The sequence below is a fragment of the Solanum dulcamara genome, chromosome 6 (assembly GCF_947179165.1).
Source record: "Solanum dulcamara chromosome 6, daSolDulc1.2, whole genome shotgun sequence".
NCBI classification, from domain to species: Eukaryota; Viridiplantae; Streptophyta; class Magnoliopsida; order Solanales; family Solanaceae; genus Solanum; species Solanum dulcamara.
This window is the reverse complement of record NC_077242.1, coordinates 3513832-3533982: the sequence shown is the minus strand read 5'-3', so window position 1 is coordinate 3533982 and position 20151 is coordinate 3513832. Positions and strand designations below refer to the sequence as shown.

The window sequence follows — 20151 nt, the reverse complement described above, 5'->3', positions numbered from 1 at the left end:
ACTGAGTATGTTGGGGCATTCTGTTAGTATTTGAAATGCATTGGTCCGACTAATCTGAAATTGCACCAGGGAACAAGCTCCCTACTAAGAGGTATTGAATTGCCAGTCAAGTAGGAGGAAGTTTGCAGCAACTGTCACAAGTTATAAAAATCTATCACATAGTTTACATTAACAAATTGCTCAGACATTCATATAACAAAGGATAAAACCCCATTTTCCCCCTCTTGGTTTCTCTTCCTCCTTTGAACACCTTTTTTTCCTAGCTTGCTAGTAACAGGTCCATTCATCTCTCTGATATGGCTATACAAGTATAAATCTTGAGTGGCCTACTACTGGCTTCTCACAATCCTGCAATTTCAAGATTTCTAACAATCACTTAAAGAAGAATAAACGAATTGACTAGATAATCAAAAGAGTAAGAAGTCTTGCCTTCCGAGCCGCCTGAGCTCAGGCTGTTCAAGCAGTATGTCTTGAATTGGCTTTATCGTCGTTCCCTTGACCCCGGAACTACAATGGACAATAAGAAAGTACCCTCTTAGTGATGCTGACATCAAATCCGTATGTCTCACATGTATGCAAGAGATACAAAAGTAATTGAAGATCGTAGTTTTTCCTAATGACTGGTATATAGTTGACTAGTTGTGGGAACACACTGAGTTTGTTGTTGTTGCAACGGAATTAGGTTAAAGTAAGAAAGAGAACAACAACAACATGGTACATTACCTGTAAATGAACTCGAGAGACATAAGTCTGTGGTGAATGGTATAGTCACTTCCAACATAAGTGACAACCAAATTACCAGCATCAGGGTGGGGCCAGCTCCTTGATGTAGGAAACCGCAGTATATAAGTACCTGGTTCTTGAAGAGCTCCTAGAGTTTTAAGTGATGATTCTGCTTCTTCCTTGGTAATGAACCCTTCGATCCACATGGGTGATGTCGAACCCCACAATGAAGAAATACATTGCTGTGACAATGTAAAAGCTACTGGGTACAGCCAACACCACAACTTTTCGAAGTTGTCTTGAGATACTAGATCTTGACAACCAGAGACTCTCCTCAGGAGGTTGAAATCCTGGAAATTGGACAAATTCATCAGTAAGAGAAGCAAATAATTCTCGGAGTTGTAAGATGCACAATGCTGATGAATAAAAACTAAGATTGTTAAGAAAATCTTTGTCAAGTTGTAATAATTTCGGGGTAATTTGAGTTTTTATTCTATTGTCAAATAAGAAGTAATGCAAGCCCCATTCTGTGTTTGCTCGGATTCTCCAAAAATGTTGTTGCACCCGTGTCAGATCTTCCGGAAATGCACTACTTTTGGAGATTAGAGGATCTGACATGCACCTGTCGGCATTTTTGAAGAGTCCGAGCAACATAGGGCCTATTTACTACTGAAACTTGGCTGAATTTACCCTCAATCAATGGAACAGGACTATAAATTTGAGAAAGAGGGAGTAGGAGGGATCATCTTATCAATACAACCGATATCGCCAGAAATTGTGCATAGCTATATTATCCTTATAACACTGATAAGAAATATTGACCAACTACTTATGTAAACAGCAATAATTGCTCCATTTTTTTTAACGGTACTGCATCTACGATAGCTTGCACAAAACTCGACTGTTCCACTGGGTACCTGCTAATCTAGTGTTTTTTGTTTCTTTGTTGGAATTTGAAACTTGGTCTCCAAGGTGTGCACCCACTTCATTGGGCACACCCTTATTATGCAATATTGGCCCTTCCTGCTACCCAAAATCACCACATGCCAACGAAAAATGACTTCGTAATAGAAAACTGAGAATTCACAAATTTTATATGACAAATCATTTCTCTCCGGCAAAAAGGGTGTTTGTTTCTCTTTCCCTTTTCCTTTTTACTTAATCTAGTCTTCTGAGGAAAAGATCCACCAAATCTTCCCAAACGTGATTGACATTGCAAGCTAAAAAAGGAATATAGTTCCGAAGTTGGTGAGTAAGTGGATTTGGAACCGCAGAGAACATGTAGTTATCACACTAACTTCTAAGTAATCCTCTTTGAAGTAATTTTTCTGACTATTTACCAGTTTAGAGAAGAAAAAAGAGAACCTGATGAGTTAGAGATCTGGTACGGCCAAATGTCATCTTCAGGAAATGCCCTTGAAGCCCGGACACCAAATTCTCCCAAAGGACATGGTGGTTGTCGTTGGATATTAAGTTCCAACATTTGATTCCCTCTTCTATCAGCCTCTTTGAAATTGATATTTGATGCCTAAAAAGGTAATGTGATTCAGACAACAGCATTCAAGGTAACTAAATAGTGATGACAACAATGAAATGAAAATTGAAACCAGGACATGTACATTTTGTTTATATCCCCTATGAACTACATGTCAATCTAACCCTGATCCATAAATTTAAAATCAATGTATTAATTCCAATAGTTTAAATTTTCCCTAGATGCATATTGCAAGTGCACACGTTCTTATCCCAACCACGAAATAAGCAATCCTTCCATCCTAAGTTGATAGTTGATCCTATTAGTGATGTCAGAGAGAATCTTGTTGCTTTTCAGAATAACTTTTACTTTAAACTAGTTATTTAAAAAAAATGTATTCTAAACCTCATGAACTAATGAGGAAAAAACTTGGGAAAAAAGTGATGCCTTTGTACTAGTCATTTTTCTACAACTTAGTTTTCTCAGGAACGGATCATTTATGATGATTTCTTTTACTTATTGGATGCCAATATCATTTAGGAATTACCCTTCAGATTTCCTTTCTTTTTTCTTTTTCTTATTTTATTTGTTTTCTACCAAAAGAGGAAGAGATTTCAAATGCTCAGGGAATAGAGATAAAGGAAAACGGGGAAAAGAAATCAGCGAAAACATAACACACAAAAACCTTCTGATTTTCTGGGCTATGCAATAAATAATAAATGTTTTTTCGCTCGTGCATGCACTGCTACCCTAATAAATAGAACTGGTATTTATGCTCTATAAATTGATCTCATTCTTTCAGAATTTTAACACACAAGAAGGGCTAAAATTATCCATGGTGATATGAGGAAATGACAGCTATAATTCTAAAAGGGAATAAATGCCAAAAGTGGCACTAAAAACTAGATGGTGTTAATATACCACTCAAAGACACCTCAATATGCAGCAAAATAAAGAAAATATACCTGTGGTGTGAACATCCAGAGAATAAAGAGACTCTCTCGCCAAATGTTGCAAGTTCTTCTTCTTTAGTAGTCATTGCCATTTCCTTGAGAAGAAGACGCCTCTCGTTCAGATCAGCGAGGCAGTATTTAAAAACAACCATATCAGAGATTGGACCTCTGTTACTCGGCAAATCATCAATGGCCGAGATCGTAGTTTCACTGTTTTCTGAATCAGATGAGAAATTTTCTGCCCCACCATGGCTTACTGGTCTTGCCACCAAAGAATTTTGATTCTGATATGCGTAGTTATCCTATTTTCAATGCATGTTTTAGTGAGAGTGATGATAATGATAATAACAAGGTCAGGTACAAGAAATTGCCAACATGACAAGAATAATAGGACAAAAAAAGGTATAGGAAACATTGACAAGGAGAATAATCATGATGATGATTGCGCACCAGTAATAAATATTGAAGAGAAATGAAGGTAGCAAAAACATTATTCGAGATCAGTCCCTTGAATGGTGACATGCATAATAGGAAACCCTTGTCACCAAATGAGAAGTTTTAGAAAACATTCCTGAGGAGAGGGATTGGTATTCAGAGAAAAACAGAAGTACCAGCGTTTCTAAAAGTGAAAAGCGCAAAAAAGCAAGAAGGTACATGAGTGAAGCGCACGGTTTACGGAAAACTTAAAACACCATACATATATGAATTTAACACTGTAATAACCAAATTACAATTAGAATAACTGAGTACAACATCCAATGAACTATAGTGCCAAATTGGCAATGTTAATCAAATTCCTCACAGTTAATATTCAAAGAACCGAACGTTTCTCATTTGGATCACTTTGTGGATCATCATTTGAAGTGCACACTTCTCTGAAGGGCATGACCTCAACCAAGAAGCGATAACCCCTCGCTTCGCATTGCATCATCACTTAAGCGACAAATGGATGACTTTAAATAACACTGAGGACAAAAACTTGATGACAAGAAGAAGCTTAATTTTCAAAACCAGCAATGACTTATACTTTCAACCTTATTCATCCACTTAACGAAGTAAGGTAATTATACAAGGTGCAGCATCCATAAGCATGTATTAGTTACCTGACCTAAGAAATAGTATCACTACCATATCTACCACCACCTGCTACAAAAATAATAGGACAAGGCAGCTGTTAAAAATACCTCAGAGGTCCAGGAATGAGATCTTGAACCACCATTAGCTTGCTTCAGCACAAAATCATCCTTAAAATTTGCAGTTAGTTTCTCTTGTCCTAATTTGACCCGTTTTGATGATGGACTTTGTTTTGCTTCATGTACAATACAAGGAAGGTCAGAAGATCCATCGTCCAACACATGAGATTGAGATCCATTTAGTAAATGGATCCCCAAAGATGATTTCCTCAACATTAAAGAGGTCGCCCGTGTGCTGCGATTCCGAGAAATACACCGAATTGGTCTGGAAAATACCTCAAGGAAAGGATATTTACCCAGTTTTGGAATGTCAAACCTAATGCGAAACAGCCTGTTATCGCACTTGGATGAAAGCTGCATTGAGACAAAAGATCAATTTTCTAAATGGACTTAATAGAAAGAAGCATTATGTATGTTTACTCATCTCCAGGCATAACTCTCGTCAATTTCCATGTAGAAGTGAACTACAACAATACACTCTACTTAATGTTGTAATGATATATACATATGACCAGCTACATAAAACGGTGCACAAGTAATCAAGTTCACAGATTATAAACTAGGATGATTTTTATGAGACATAATATATCCATATTGATGTGCTCATCCCGTAGAATATTTATCATTTTAACTCTGGTGGCACAGATTGGCAGAATTCAATGTAAAATTTGCAACAGCTATGATCATGTAAAATAACTCAAACCAATATTATATTTGCCTCATTAATCACATATCTTCTTTGCAAGTGGAGATTATGTGTCAATAAATATACCTTCTCCAAAGCAAGTATTCTCTAATTCAAGATTGCAACCAACAAACACTTCTGCCCACTTTGTCTTGCAGGAATTAAAAGAAGAGATACAACTATCCAGTACCTGAGATATCTTGAGCTTAAAGGAAGCACGCCCACTAATTATTTTGCTTGGTCTATCAGAAGAAGCATATTCAATTCCATCATAACTTGTAAGAAGGGCTGCATCAGCATCAACTGGCTTCTCAACCGGTGTTTCATTATCAGAATACACAAGCGTAGCAACAACCTTTGAAAGCATAACATATATGCATAAGAACAGTTGCAGCTAACTTACAGATTTCACTTAATTTTTTTGTGTAGACAAATAAATGACAAACCTCCGCTTCTTCGGTCATGGGGTGGCTAAAGTTGTCCATCAATGTTACGTCTAAATCAAAGTTTCTCCGACAGGAAGCCTGTTTTAAATATATAGTTAGAGGAGTAAAAAAAATCTTATCAAATAACATAAACACATAAATACCTCAGCAAAGTCCCCTCTTGCTATTTTATGAGAGAATCAATTTTACAACCGACAGCTTTTCATCATGTTCATCTCTCTCTCTCTCTCTCTCTCTCTAACTCGGTGCCTTCTCAGCCCTACTTCAACCAGCACACTCATTACCTTTAAAGGATAGTGTGCTTGGATTAGTCTCCCTTTAATAAATTCTACATTATTACCTCATATATAAGAAGAAATGCCTAATCAAATAGGCATAAATGCCCACTTTGAGGATAACTATTTTTCTGCCTAGTCAAATAGTCCCTCGTGAAATAGAAATGAATTAACATTAGGACAAATGGATGATCAGATAATGAGCTTTAACAACAATTGTACATGTCACTGTGCAACAGCTCTTAAATTACAAAGTCGGTTTCAATGTAATGCAAAGTTATATGACATATTGCATGGCAATACAGGGCTGCAATCCTCCAAATTCTTGAGAGATATCAGAGCATCATTGACAACCCTTGAAGATTTAACTTTTAAGATCAGCAATGGCTAACTTCAATATCTTATCACTGATAAAAGGCATACTTTAGCAGTTTTGTTATGCTAGTACTGCTTGTTTCTCCGCCTCATGTTCCACAAAAAGTTGCGAACTTTTTTGCAAAATTTTCCATAGTTCAACCTACTCTGCTGCTGCCATTTCTGAAGGACTTCACTGTTTGGACAATAATCAAATCTACAAAAAATCCGCAAAACCCACATTTTTTACCTTTTGCGGAACAAATGAGGAGAAACGAGAAGGGCTAGCTTTACAAGAAATTCTAAAGTATGCCTTTATTGCTGGTAAAATATCAAAGTAAACCATTGCTGATCTTGAATATTCAATGGTTGTCAATGACATTTAGATGTCTATCAAGGACTTCGAGTCATGTGGATTTGATGTAATCTAGCAAGCTTTCACCTCCTAGCTTTGATCCCATCAATTAAAAATCAACTTTAAATAGAAGATGCATGACAAAATTGAGGAGTAACGCAGATGTTTTAGACATTCTAAAGTAACAGTACTCGATTTTAGGAAGATTATTCACAATACAGAAGTAGAAGCCCTGAAGAGGAAGCAGGGATCAATTTTTTATAATGTTTCTTACTAGACTGATTTGTGTCCAAATAATTTGTCAAGATTTGGTCTGTTTCCAGACCCCCTGAATTTTTTCCCAAGGAATTTCAAAGCAGTTATATTTTTTTACCTTTCCACCAACAATGCTCCAAACACCATCACTGTCTTCTTCAATTTCATAGGCACTTGAACTATCAATAGATAGTTGTACAGGAGGGTCCTGATAGGTGCACATAGCAGAAACTAGTAAATACATGAGTAGAAACAATCTTCGTAAAATTAGTGACAATTCTGTTTACCTTAACATAGTGATTTTCTATAGTTGATAGTATAGGAAAGAGCTCTGAACTGTGCACATAACCATCCAGCTGAGAATCCTTTCCACTAATGCAAGTCAAAGATATAGAATTGTCTGATCCCATATCATTATTGAGTGAGGAAGTCAAAGACTTCTCACCTACAATCTTCCCATCAAAGTAGAGGCGCAAAAGATCTTGTGTGACCTGAAATGCTCCACTGATAAGTGTTGCTTAAACAGACATGAAACAAAACAAAGTCCCCAAGAATCTGGCAAACAGCGGAGAGCAGATAACAACCTTATGAGATCTTTGGACTGGTGATAGATTTAGATGATGATCCAATTAGTGTATTACCTTTGTTCCATAACAAGGAAAGTCGTATAAAGATCTCGTTTGTGCATAACAAATTCATTTTTTTCTTACACATCATGTCACACTTGGATAATGAGTTCCCTAATCAATCCGGATTTGCTAACTTTTGGGGCAGAAAAACTTCATTCGACAAAGTGAAAAGCGACTAGGCGTAGGCCAGTCTTTTAGTTTCGGTGTTCTTGTGTTAAAAATTGCTTTTCCAGAGCAAACTTAGAGCCTGTTTGGATGGACTTATTTTAAGTAACTTATAAGTTGAAAACTGCTTATAAGTTTAAAAAAAATAAGTAGGTGCAGCCCAACTTATTTTTTTCCTACTTATTTTTTTTTGACATATAAGTTGTTTTCAACTTATAAGCTGCTTAAAATAAGTCCATTCAAACAAACCCAATTATGTATTGAGGCTTATTTTAAGCACAAAATGACTTTAAATTGGCCAGTCAAACACTCAAAAAAGTTGAATACAGCTTATAAGTAACTTATAAGACAAACCAAACGGGCTCTTAATGACAAAATCAATATATCTAATAGAGTGACAACGTGCAAACAAAAACCGTAGAAGGTAACAATGGCCATGGTGGAGTGAGAAATTAGTAACACAACAATGTTAAGAGTATACAAATAGCAAAAACACATCAAGTGTTATGAATGTAACTAGAGGAACTAGGCCGAGTCCAAGTTTTACCTCACATCCAACATGAACCCATTTCTTGGTGGGAAATTCACATTCAGAAATTGCAGGTACAACTTCTCTCCAGGAAGTAATATTTGAATGGCTTGAAATTAGTGAAGGGAAAAGTAAAATCTTCTTCTTTTCATCAAGTAACAGGAAAGGAATATGGGATATGACATCTGGATGCTCCTGCATAATTGACAAGTGTCATCAACCATATCAAAGTAAAATGGTGCAGAGGAAAAATTATATCTTGGAGAACAAATTCAATAGAGTGATCATAAAGATTCAAAAGCTTCTTCCTTGAATTTACTGGAAACAAATGGAGGTATGGCTAGGTTTATGTCTTTATCGTGGAATAGTTACAACTCTCAAAACATCTATTCTTTAGTAGGAAAGCATGATTTGCAGACAGCTATATGTGGTCACATATTCAATTACCAGAAATCAAGAGCTAATGCAGGCACACGAAGTAACGATGAAAAGGCTTAAATATAAGGTAATCCAGAACACAACATAAAAAAAGGGGGACTTTTGCTAAGTTGTCATCAGAATAAATAAGAAAAACATATTCTTAAAGACAAATAACCAGAGAATATGAACAATTCACATTAGCCTGAAGAAACAATTTGCAACTCGCCATTTTCTAAACCGTGGACGAGCTATAAAGTAAAAAACTTTCCACAAGACGACAACAACAACATATCCCAGTGTAGGCCGCTCTTACCCTTACCTTGTAAAGTAGAGGGCCTGTTTATCATAGACCCCCAGCTCAAGGAAAAGCATATCAAAGAAATAAAAGACGTGAAAAAAGCATGACAAAGCATTCTAAAAATCTTTTCACAAGTGTGAAACCTAGATCAGCAAAAAGAATGTAACCGCCATAAGAAGGGGAAACCAAAGGAATACCACCCACCAAACCCCATCTCATTCCCAATACGAAGAACAGTCAGACACAAACTAGTTGGACAAAATAAAGCAGCAAATGCACAAAACTGAGACGCGTAACACTCAAAAAAGAACTGAAAAAACAGCAGTGAAGGATATTATTTTTCAGTGAGCAAAAATAGAAAACCTGATAAAGGATTGTAGAGGGTAAAGTTGAGGCTTCATTCAAGTAAAACCAGAAACACAAAGAAAACTTATTTGTAACTTCAGAATCTTTGAATTCCACTTGAAGATCTCTTAAAAAGCTATAATCTTGAACACCCATAGAACCCCTTTTCACCTTTCTTGAAGCAAAAAAAAAAATCAAAAAAACAAACACCCACAAGCACAAATCCTCAAAAAAAAACGATCTTTAATCTTTGGTGACTCTTAAAGCAGTTTCTACGGCGGCAATGGCTGCGTCGGTTTTTCTTGACGGCTGTTAATTAACGGTTTGGTAGTGTCATCGGCAGTTCAGGTTCTAGTCTTTACAGTTCCCCCCAAATTGAAGTATTTGGCTGCAATCCTCTGTGTCGCGGATTTGTGTGTATTTAAAAGTTAACAAATCCGGATGTGCCACGTGGGACTTAGGAAGAATTATATTTTTAAGTGGAAGTCAAAGCTAAAGTCTTCCTTTCTTTTTTTCAAAATGATTTCCTCCTATTTCATAGATTGCTTTTTTGCTTTTTGTCTTATTTTTTTAGGTTTACAAAATTATGTTATTTCCTAAGTTCAGTTTTTCTTCTGTTATTTGAAAAATCAAAAGATAATTTATAATTATATTTATTTTTATTATTATTATTATTAAGTACTCTTTATTTTTACTTCATTTTTCAATGAGTGAGATGACTTATAATAATTAGAGGTAATATAGTAAAATAATTATTTTGTTTATTGTGAATTAAATGATGTGTCAAGTCAAATAAGAGCGGAGAAAATACTATTTACATTTTGAAAATCTGAAGGCTTTTGAGAATGTTGAAACTTGAGAATTAAAAAAAAAACACTAATAAAGACACTACGAAATAATTACTTACTATATGTATATTAAGCAAAAAAACGTTATGAGTACATAAGTTCGCATTAGTTATATCTATGGTGCTTATTTGACTTGTGTATCTAATACATTGTTACAGCATCGAAACGTTGCTATGAACATATAATCAGTGTAATCCCACAAAATGAATCTAGGGGTGTAGTGTTTACGCAGGGTACGAACATATAAGATATTTATGTAAAGTATGCTAAAAATGTGTACATTTGACCAACTTACACATTATGTAAATGTGAACATATCAGCAGAAATGAACTTAACACATCACACAAAAGAAACAATCAAGCTTAATTAAAACTTTAGAAGCAACATTATTCCTGCATATGAATAATTCTGCAGCTTGATATCTTCAATCTCTTTGATAACCTGTTGGATTCGGCGCAGCACATTTCTATTTTGGCTTGAATTTTAGGGCAGCGCTGCACGTATAAGCTAGGTTTCAATTTCAAAGTTCAGAGCAAATGAGAATGAACATAGACTGCATTAAAGGAAGTAAAGTAATGTACCTATTGATGCAGTAACGCTTTCCAGTAGGCGGAGGGCCATCATCAAATACATGCCCAAGATGAGCATCACATGCTGCACATAGAACTTCTTGACGAGGCATGAAAATGATAGACAAGTCCATCTTTGACTTCACATTGTTGCCTACGGGCTGGTAGTATGATGGCCACCCAGTCCCACTATCAAATTTGGTAGAAGATCTGCAACAAGCAATATCGAAATTTCAGGTTTGACGTGGTAACAAAAATCTTAAAGACGATTGAGTAATGATCAAATACAAGAAAAACACATACTCAAATAAAGGAGTGTCGCAGCAGATGCAGTGATATGTTCCAGAGGTCTTAGTGTTCCAGTACTCCCTGAAAACGAGAACAATGAAGAGATCAGTTAAAACAGGCAGCGACGAAAAATTTGTAGCACCGTGTTTACCATCCCAACCAATGGGCACTAAGCAGCAATGAAATTACATCTACTCTAAATGCATAATGATCATTAACACAGATTCTCAACTCTCATGTCTGTGTTAATGATCATTACGCACTTAGAGTTGAATTCTAAACTCATGGCTGAAATCAATTTGGGGAAAGATTCTCAAAATTTTGCATTTTCAATAAGATATCCTATAATTCCTGATTCTTGCTTTAGGTAAGATTCAAGAGACACATAACTCAATATACTGACTACCTCCTCTTGTGTTCAACAACAACATACCAAGTGTAATCCCACAAGTAGGGCCTGGCATTGTTATTTTGATGGGGGTGGGGTACTTGTGTCTTGGTGTCCACATGAGTGTTTTTCTTGCCATGTTTCTTTTCCCAAAGGTGTAGTTATTTATGTTGAACCGACATGTTTAGGTAGTTCTATTTTGTTTTATGTGTTTTTGTGATTAGGTAAAAGAAAATTACAACTTAGGGCAGTCTAAAATAAGCAACTGTCACATGTAAATACTGGTTTTTGAAGGAAAAGATTGTAAAAATGGAGACCCCTCCGAAATTTTTCTTGTGTGCTTCATTGTTTGATATATCGACCCTCAAGCTCTCTGCATTACATTATGAAAATTGATGTGATAATCGTTGACACACAAGTGGGGCCTCGGGAGGGTGGTGTGTATGCAGCCTTACCCCTACCTCCCCTTGTCTTCCTCTCCCTAAATCGTTTAAAATAACAAGCAAGAGGAAAAAGAGAGAAAAGTTATGCGCAAGTGGTCCCAGTATTCAACACACATTAGTGCAAGAAAATAGGAAAGCTGAAAATTCTAGAGTCGGATGGGTCCAAATGCAGGCTTACATGAATGAGCAGACAGATCTATCTTTAAAAGATCTAAGAGGCTTTGTGAAGGTGGTCGCCAGGAAGTTGAAACTGGAATGCCAAGATTGTTATAGAAATTTTAAACATGCTATACATCCCCTCTAAATCCTTATCCTTCATTTTCCTTTTTGATGTTGAGACGTCTATTGGTCCCACCCTAAATCGTTGGGATTATAAATGGATACCCTCAATAGGAAGGAAAAAAAAACATTTGCGGTAAAAACACAACTACATACCCCAAATCAGCAACCTCCTCCTTCCAAAACCCAATTTCCAGATAAATCTTTTCCTCCCCAAATGTAAATGCTAACATTGCAATCAATCACCAATACACCGGTAAGCATCAGACTTCTTACCAATATTTGAATACTGATGGTTCCTTGAGAGAACATCCTATTATTGTTGAATTCTACTGACATGCAAAAGACAAAAGATCCACTCTATCATTTAAAAAAAAAAAAAGATGAATGGAAAAAGATCATACCCAGTGAATGCTCGTTCTGTACCCTTTTGCCGTGTAATGTAAAATTGTTCATTTGTTAGCTTCTTCCTCCACTCCTCATCACTTATTGAGCTATAATCCATTTTACTTGACCCTGCACAATGATGTTCATTTTTTATGTCATGGTAAGATGATTCACATCTCCGAAAGCTCCATGCTTTAACTGTTTCAGTAACAACCCCATAAGATGAATAGACAAATATGCTTTCCAAAGCTTATTTTACGCCAATCCATTTTGAGATTACTTCACAAAAATACAATCAGGCTCAGCAGTCCCTTAATCTTATCTTAGTAAAAGCAAGTTGTACATTGTCACATTGATATGAAAATAGACCTTGGGTCTAATTCAACTCCAAAAGTTAGTTCATGAGGTGGTGATTGCACAAGATGGCACACACCAATGTGGGACTCTACATACATTTTGAAAATTTTCATGTTCTTATGGCATTCCAACTGCTTTTTTGAGCAAAATTCTCAGTTTCCAAAATTCTTTTATAATGGTTCTTGACTATTTCACGGCGGTAGCTTTTACTTCCCATTGGTACGAGTACAGGTAATTCTATCAATTTCCAAAATAACTTGGTACAAATTTTGTAAAAAGAAGACATCAGAATGTAAAAGAAACAACAGGCTCAAAACGAAAGAACGAAAGACTGGAACTTTAAAGTTCTTCTTCAACCCAATATCCATTTTCACATATTAACAGGGGCGGAACTCTAGCACTTCGCCTACAGGTTTGACAGAACCCAATAGCTTTAGCTCAAACCCCTTATTTGTATTTTAAAAACGTAACTTATCAAGAACCCAAAATAAGCTATATTTTATAGAATCCAGAACCTATAAACCAACAATAACATATTTAGTGTAATCTCAGTGGAGTCTGAGAGGCAATAAATTGAGGCGTTAAATTGAGGCATTCTATTGTGAGAAGTTAAATAGTTGAAGGGTAGAAGTGTCATTCTACCAGAAATTAGTTAGTGGAACTAACAAGTTGTTAAGTCTGTTAGTGTAACTAATTTCAGTTAACAAGTTTAATAAAGTGTGTATATATATACACTAATTGTAGTTGTTGGAAGTAGCTGATGAAATAAAAAATATCTTCCTCTTTCTCACTTTACTCTTTCACATTTCTGCTCCTTCTCTCTTCTCCTTCATCTTCATCTTCATCTTCATCTTCATCTATTTTTCTTTCTTTCTGTACAGCTCATGTTTTTTCTTCATGGTATCAGAGCAGGACGCTGATCCTCGATGTGGAGTCAAAGAGTCTCAATGAGATTCACTGATTCATAGGTTGTTTCGTTGTTTGTGTTTGACAGAGCAGTAGATCGGAGCTCCGATCTGTGTTAAAATTTGGCGATTGTGTTACTGGTTGAAGAAATGGCAGGTGACACGGCGGCAGCAACAAGTTCACCTCAAAATTTCAACCAAAATCACCAACAAGCTAGTGTGCCAGCCTCCTCAAGTAGCAATCTCACTCTAGGGCAAGGTATTGACTATAATCATCCGTTATTTCTTAGTCCTACAGATGTAAGTGGAGTTAGCATCATTTCTTTTCAACTGACTGGTGTTGAGAACTACACTCTGTGGAGTCGTTCAGTCAAGTTAGCCTTGTTAGGGAGGAACAAGTTGGGGCTGGTTGATGGAACATGCAGAAAGGACATGTACAGTGAAGAACTGTGGTGTCAATGGGAGAGGGTAAATGCAATTGTTTTGTCGTGGTTAATGAACTCAGTCTCAAAGAGTTTACTTAGTGGAATTGCGTTTGCCTCAAGTGCATTGCAAGTGTGGGATGATCTACAAGAGAGATTTGATAGAGTAGATGGATCAAGGACTTACAGCTTACACAAAGAAATTGTTACTCTACAGCAGGGTACTAACTCTGTCTCAGTGTATTATACGAAGCTGAAGGCATTGTGGGATGAATTTGAAGTGTTAGTGCCCTCACCTTGTTGCAACTGTGAAAAGTCCAAAGGATTTGTAGCTCACATGAATAGACAAAAACTGTATCAATTTCTAATGGGATTAAATGATTCATACATTCAGGCTAGGAGTCAGATTCTCATGATAGATCCATTACCAACTATAAACCAAGCATATGCCATGATAGCAGGAGATGAGAGCCACAAATCTGTAGTTACAGGCATCAATAATTTGGGGTTGCATTCATCTGTTCTAGACTCAGCTGCTATGTACTCTAGAGGTGGCAGTAGTTCAGGTGTAAGTAATAGGTACAGGAAGAATACAACTCTACTTTGTGACTTTTGTAAGTGTAGAGGCCATACTAAAGAATTTTGCTACAAGGTTGTTGGATATCCACCAGATTTCAAGTCCAAGAGGAAGGCACAAAGTACATATACTGATGCCTCCAATCATACTCAAAAATCAGGCCAGGCGAATTTTTCTTATGGTTTGAATACAAATGTAACTAATGAATTAGTGTGTGGTAGGAATATTACAGGACAGCACTGTCTAGACACAACATCAGCTGAAGCTTCTACTAAAACTCTGAGTCAGGCTGAGAAAGATGTCAAACAACTACTTCAAGGGTGCACATTCACAAAGGAACAATATGAACAGATACTCAAGATGATGAATCAACAACCAGGAGCTACTGCATCTGCTACATCTGACTGTAATAAGGCAAATAATGCAGGTAAAGCCTTGTTTGTAACTGAAAATAGTGATGTGTGGATTGTGGATACAGGTGCAACAAATCACATGGTATCTAAGTTAGATATGCTACAAAAAGAATCTGTCCTCAAGCTTGACACACCCAAGGATGTATGCTTACCAAATGGTGGTACTACACAAGTTACTCATATTGGCTCTTGTAACCTATCAGCTAGAAGTATGATCACTAATGTGTTTCATATACCTGAGTTCAAGTATAACTTAATGTCTGTCAGCAAAATAACAAGGGAGTTAGGCTGCTCAGTCTCCTTCTTCCCTGATTTTTGTGTTTTCCAGGAGCTTTACACTGGGAAGGTGAAGGAAGTTGGTAAGGAAGAAGGAGGACTATACCTGCTGTGGAGACATTTAACTCAAGGTAGTGTCAATAATGTCAAGGAATCTGCTAATGCTGTTGATACATTTCCTTCAAATGGTAAGGAGTCAGACATGGAGCTATGGCATCAAAGGCTTGGACATCCCTCTTCTACAGTACTTTCAAAGATGTTTGCTGACAATAAAATCACTATGTGTAAAGTGTCTAACTGTTTAGTTTGCCCATTTGCAAAACAAACTAGACCTGTGTTTCCTTCTAGCAGCATTAAAAGCAGTAGATGCTTTGACTTGATACATGTTGATCTCTGGGGACCCTATAATACAGCTACGTTTGATGGCAATAAATACTTTCTTACAATTGTGGATGATTTTTCAAGAATGACCTGGTTATTTCTACTTAAACTTAAGTCAGATGTTTCTGTATCTCTTCAAATGTTTTTGCAATATGCAAAAACACAATTTGACAGGGTTGTGAAGATGGTTAGATCTGATAATGGTACAGAATTTGTTAATTCTGTGTGCTGCAAACTGTTCAAAGAATGGGGCATTATTCATCAAAGGTCTTGCCCTTATACCCCTCAGCAGAATGGTGTTGCTGAGAGGAAACATAGACACCTGCTGGAAGTGACAAGAGCCCTGAGATTTCAAGCCAAAATACCTATCAAATTTTGGGGTCACTGTGTTCTAGCTGCAGCCTATCTCATCAACAGACTCCCTAGCAGTGTCATTGGTTTTCAAACTCCCTATGAAAGACTACATGGCATCAAACCAGGGCTATCTCACTTAAAGACTCTTGGATGTCTGTCCTTTGCTAAAAACCTTGCTGAGCATGACAAACTTATGCCCAGGTCAAGGTTAGCAGCTCACATGGGCTACTCTGAAGTGCACAAGGGATATATTTTGTTTGACTTACTTAACAAATCATTCTTTATCAGTAGAGATGTTATTTTCAGGGAGGATATCTTCCCATTTGCCAATAAAGCTAATGCTGATTCACAACAGCTATTTGTAGACAGTTTACAAGAAGCAGATATGACCATTCCAGGTTTATCTACTATAACTCCCATATCTTCTACCAATATTGATGAGAATCCAAGCCTTCATATAGGATGTGAGCATACTACTGTGGAGCATTCTGAGGATCAACTACATGCTGCAGATGGTGCTGGCTCTGGGGAATCAAGACTTGCAGAAGTACCCATTACTGAGGACCCTAGTGCTCCTAGAAGATCTGTAAGATCTAAGCACCCTCCAAATTGGCTGAGGGACTTTGTTTCACTAAACATAACCAGTGATGTTCACTATCCTTTATCCAACTATGTGAACTATTCTCATCTATCTCCCACATATCAGCATTATATTGCTGCTACTTCTATTATATCAGAACCTACCAGCTATGCAGATGCCATCAAGAATTCAAGATGGGTTGATGCTATGCAAGCAGAGATTCAAGCATTAGAAAACAATAATACCTGGGAGATCACTACCTTACCTGCAGGTAAAAGACCTATTGGCTGTAGGTGGGTTTATAAAATCAAATACAAGTCCACAGGTGAAGTAGAAAGATTCAAGGCCAGGTTAGTTGCCAAAGGATACAGTCAGCAAGAAGGTATTGACTACAAAGAGACATTTTCTCCAGTTGTGAAGATGGTCACAGTCAGATCTATTCTAGCTCTTGCTGCCTCCAACCAGTGGCATATCCATCAAATGGATGTGTTCAATGCATTTCTTCATGGAGACCTTGATGCTGAAATCTATATGCAACTTCCTCAGGGGTTTGTCAGTCAAGGGGAGAAGGTATGTAGACTGACAAAGTCCTTATATGGACTTAAGCAAGCCCCAAGACAGTGGAATCATAAGCTCACTGAGGCCCTTATCTCCCTTAAATTTAAACAGAGCCAATATGATCACTCACTCTTCATCAGCAAATCAGAAACAGGAATTATACTCATACTTGTGTATGTAGATGACATGCTAATCACTGGAAGCTCATTGAAGTTAATAGAAGACACAAAGGAGGCTTTACACAAGGCCTTCAAGATGAAAGATCTAGGGGAGCTTAAATATTTTCTGGGAATTGAGTTTACAAGATCCACAGAAGGGATACTAATGCATCAAAGGAAATATGCCCTTGAGCTTATAGCAGAAGTTGGAATGGGAGCAGCTAAACCAGCAGGAACACCTATAGATGTTAATGTTAAACTAACATCAAGAGAGTATGATCAACATGTGAAGAAAAGGCAAGAAGCAGATGATGATCCTCTAATAGATCAGGTCAGTTATCAGAAACTCATAGGGAAACTATTATATCTCAATATGACAAGACCAGATATTGCTTTCAGCACTCAGACACTTAGCCAGTTCCTGAGTCAACCAAAAAAATTCCACATGGAAGCTGCACTAAGAGTGGTAAGGTACTTGAAGAAGCAACCTGGACAAGGAATACTACTGTCCAGCAACCCAGACCACAAGATTACTGCCTTTTGCGATGCTGATTGGGCCTCCTGTCCACTCACCAGGAAATCTGTAACAGGGTTCATGATTGTAATTGGAAAATCCTTGGTTTCATGGAAAGCCAAGAAGCAAACAACAGTATCAAAGAGTTCAGCTGAGGCTGAATATAGGAGCATGGCCTCTACTGTATCAGAATTGGTATGGATGCTTGGAATGCTGAAAGAAGTAGGAGCTGAAATTGAGCTCCCAGTACAAGTTTACAGTGACAGCAAGGCTGCAATCCAAATTGCAGCAAATCCAGTCTATCACGAAAGAACAAAACACATCGAAATAGATTGTCACTTCATTAGGGAGAGGCTACAACAAGGTTTGATCAAGGTGGACTATCTATCTACTCAAGAACAACCTGCAGATATACTAACTAAAGGACTGTCCAGGATGCAACATGAATATCTTCTATCCAAGCTAGGAGTTTTGAACATATTTGCCCCTCCTAGCTTGAAGGGGAGTATTGTGAGAAGTTAAATAGTTGAAGGGTAAAAGTGTCATTCTACCAGAAATTAGTTAGTGGAACTAACAAGTTGTTAAGTCTGTTAGTGTAACTAATTTCAGTTAACAAGTTTAATAAAGTGTGTATATATATACACTAATTGTAGTTGTTGGAAGTAGCTGATGAAATAAAAAATATCTTCCTCTTTCTCACTTTACTCTTTCACATTTCTGCTCCTTCTCTCTTCTCCTTCATCTTCATCTTCATCTTCATCTTCATCTTCATCTATTTTTCTTTCTTTCTGTACAGCTCATGTTTTTTCTTCACCAAGAAAAATGGAACAGAGATTCTCTATTCATACAAATTATATGTAAATAGAGGAGAGAGAGAGGAGACCTTGAGCACTATCGGGTTTCGAGGAAGAAGAAGAAGCTGAGGAGCCCATTGCACGAATTGAGAGTGGAATTCTGCTTTTGGATCCTCCAATAGTTAGGCAAGGCAATGATTTTCTGTTAAATCCCCATTGGGATTTTGATGAAAAGTTCACTGCTGAGCTGAAAGAGGAGATTGGTATGGTCCGTGAAGCCATGGACATTTACCAGAAAAATTGATTCTTGAAATGCTGGCATTTTCTAGTATTCATAGAGGAGATGTTCCCATGCTCCGCAACCCCATTGAAAGATGCTGGTTTCATCAACTTAAGCCGTTAAGCTCTTGACTCTCCTTTTCTTTCAACTTATAATAATATAATTAATAGGTATGTATAATTTTCTTGGTATAAAATTCGACGATATTACAACATGAGATATTGAAATCAAATAACTATTTATCTACGTAAATTTATTTATTAATATCACGCGTGATTGTCTTATTTAAAAATTTATGTATTAGAGAGAATTTATTTATGTACGATACTATATGTCTATCTAAAATCTAACTGGTTATGACCAGCTTTTGATCGTGAAGTCGAGCGTAGCTGAATATGCCTTATTTTGGCCAAGATTGAGGTTTATCTCTAGCCACGTTAACTGAAAATAATTTTAATGGGCTTTGCCTTGCTAGTATTAGATTGTACCGGCCCACAAGCTTCTTACTACATTAATGGGCCACAAGTTCTCTCACGGTAAAGGTTAATGTCATAGCCATTTGTACGGTGGTGTTTAAGCTGTAACCATTAACCAGTCTTTAAATTTTTATTGTTTTTGCAATTACAACTATGTAAATTTTTCATGTCCACTTTTATTAATACTTTGATAGGAAACTTGCACAAATTCCATTAGTTTAGGGCTTAACTATATTTTTTTTTTATTCGTATCAAATTTTAATCCCTAGATACATGTATGTAGGTGTGCCGGAATACATGTATTTTGAATATATAAAATTAAAATTAGATGTAATTTATTCTAAATACATTATATTCAAGGGAATTCGCGTGTATCTCATGAGATACATAGACTCTTTGCTTGCCTTTCTTCTATCTTGTTCGCCTCTCTTCGTATGTATTTGTATTTAAAATGTATCTGGTATTTCAAATATATGTAATTAGTGTGATTCACGTATATCTGAAATACACCTCGTTTCTCCAATGTATTTGTATTTTAAAATGTATCTAATACAGTAATAAAAATACATATATCTAGATGTATCTAACTTAAAATCTAATATAAAATTATTAATTAGTGAGATAATATGTAATTATTTTAAACTATACGAAGAATTAATAAATATGATAGGAATATTTTTGTAATTAGGTACTTTCTCCTACTTTGATCCAAACTTTAATTACTTAATATTGTGGACAATTTTGATAGTTTTCACAACTTGTGAAATTTTTGTGTTATAAAAAGAAAATATAACTTAAAAATTT

General features: G+C 36.5%; 2 protein-coding genes across 2 annotated transcripts; both read right to left on the bottom strand.

Moving 5' to 3' along the window:
- Positions 1-60: 60 nt before the first annotated feature.
- LOC129892325 (SH2 domain-containing protein A) lies at positions 61-9452 on the bottom strand. The gene is made up of 12 exons (XM_055967895.1): positions 9118-9452; positions 8055-8231; positions 7001-7204; positions 6832-6921; positions 5475-5552; positions 5219-5383; positions 4335-4697; positions 3163-3452; positions 2089-2251; positions 724-1073; positions 430-507; positions 61-348 (listed from the first exon to the last, which is right to left on the bottom strand). Exons 1-12 carry the CDS (start codon positions 9253-9255, stop codon positions 330-332), a joined length of 2115 nt encoding a protein of 704 aa, XP_055823870.1. The 5' UTR covers positions 9256-9452; the 3' UTR covers positions 61-329.
- A 733-nt stretch (positions 9453-10185) lies between these two features.
- Positions 10186-18895, bottom strand: LOC129892364 (peptide methionine sulfoxide reductase B1, chloroplastic). Its single transcript, XM_055967934.1, has 5 exons — positions 18681-18895; positions 12320-12431; positions 10821-10886; positions 10530-10727; positions 10186-10442 (listed from the first exon to the last, which is right to left on the bottom strand). The coding sequence occupies exons 1-5, from the start codon at positions 18877-18879 to the stop codon at positions 10415-10417; spliced, it is 603 nt and encodes a 200-aa protein (XP_055823909.1). The 5' UTR covers positions 18880-18895; the 3' UTR covers positions 10186-10414.
- Between the last annotated feature and the right edge of the window lie 1256 nt (positions 18896-20151).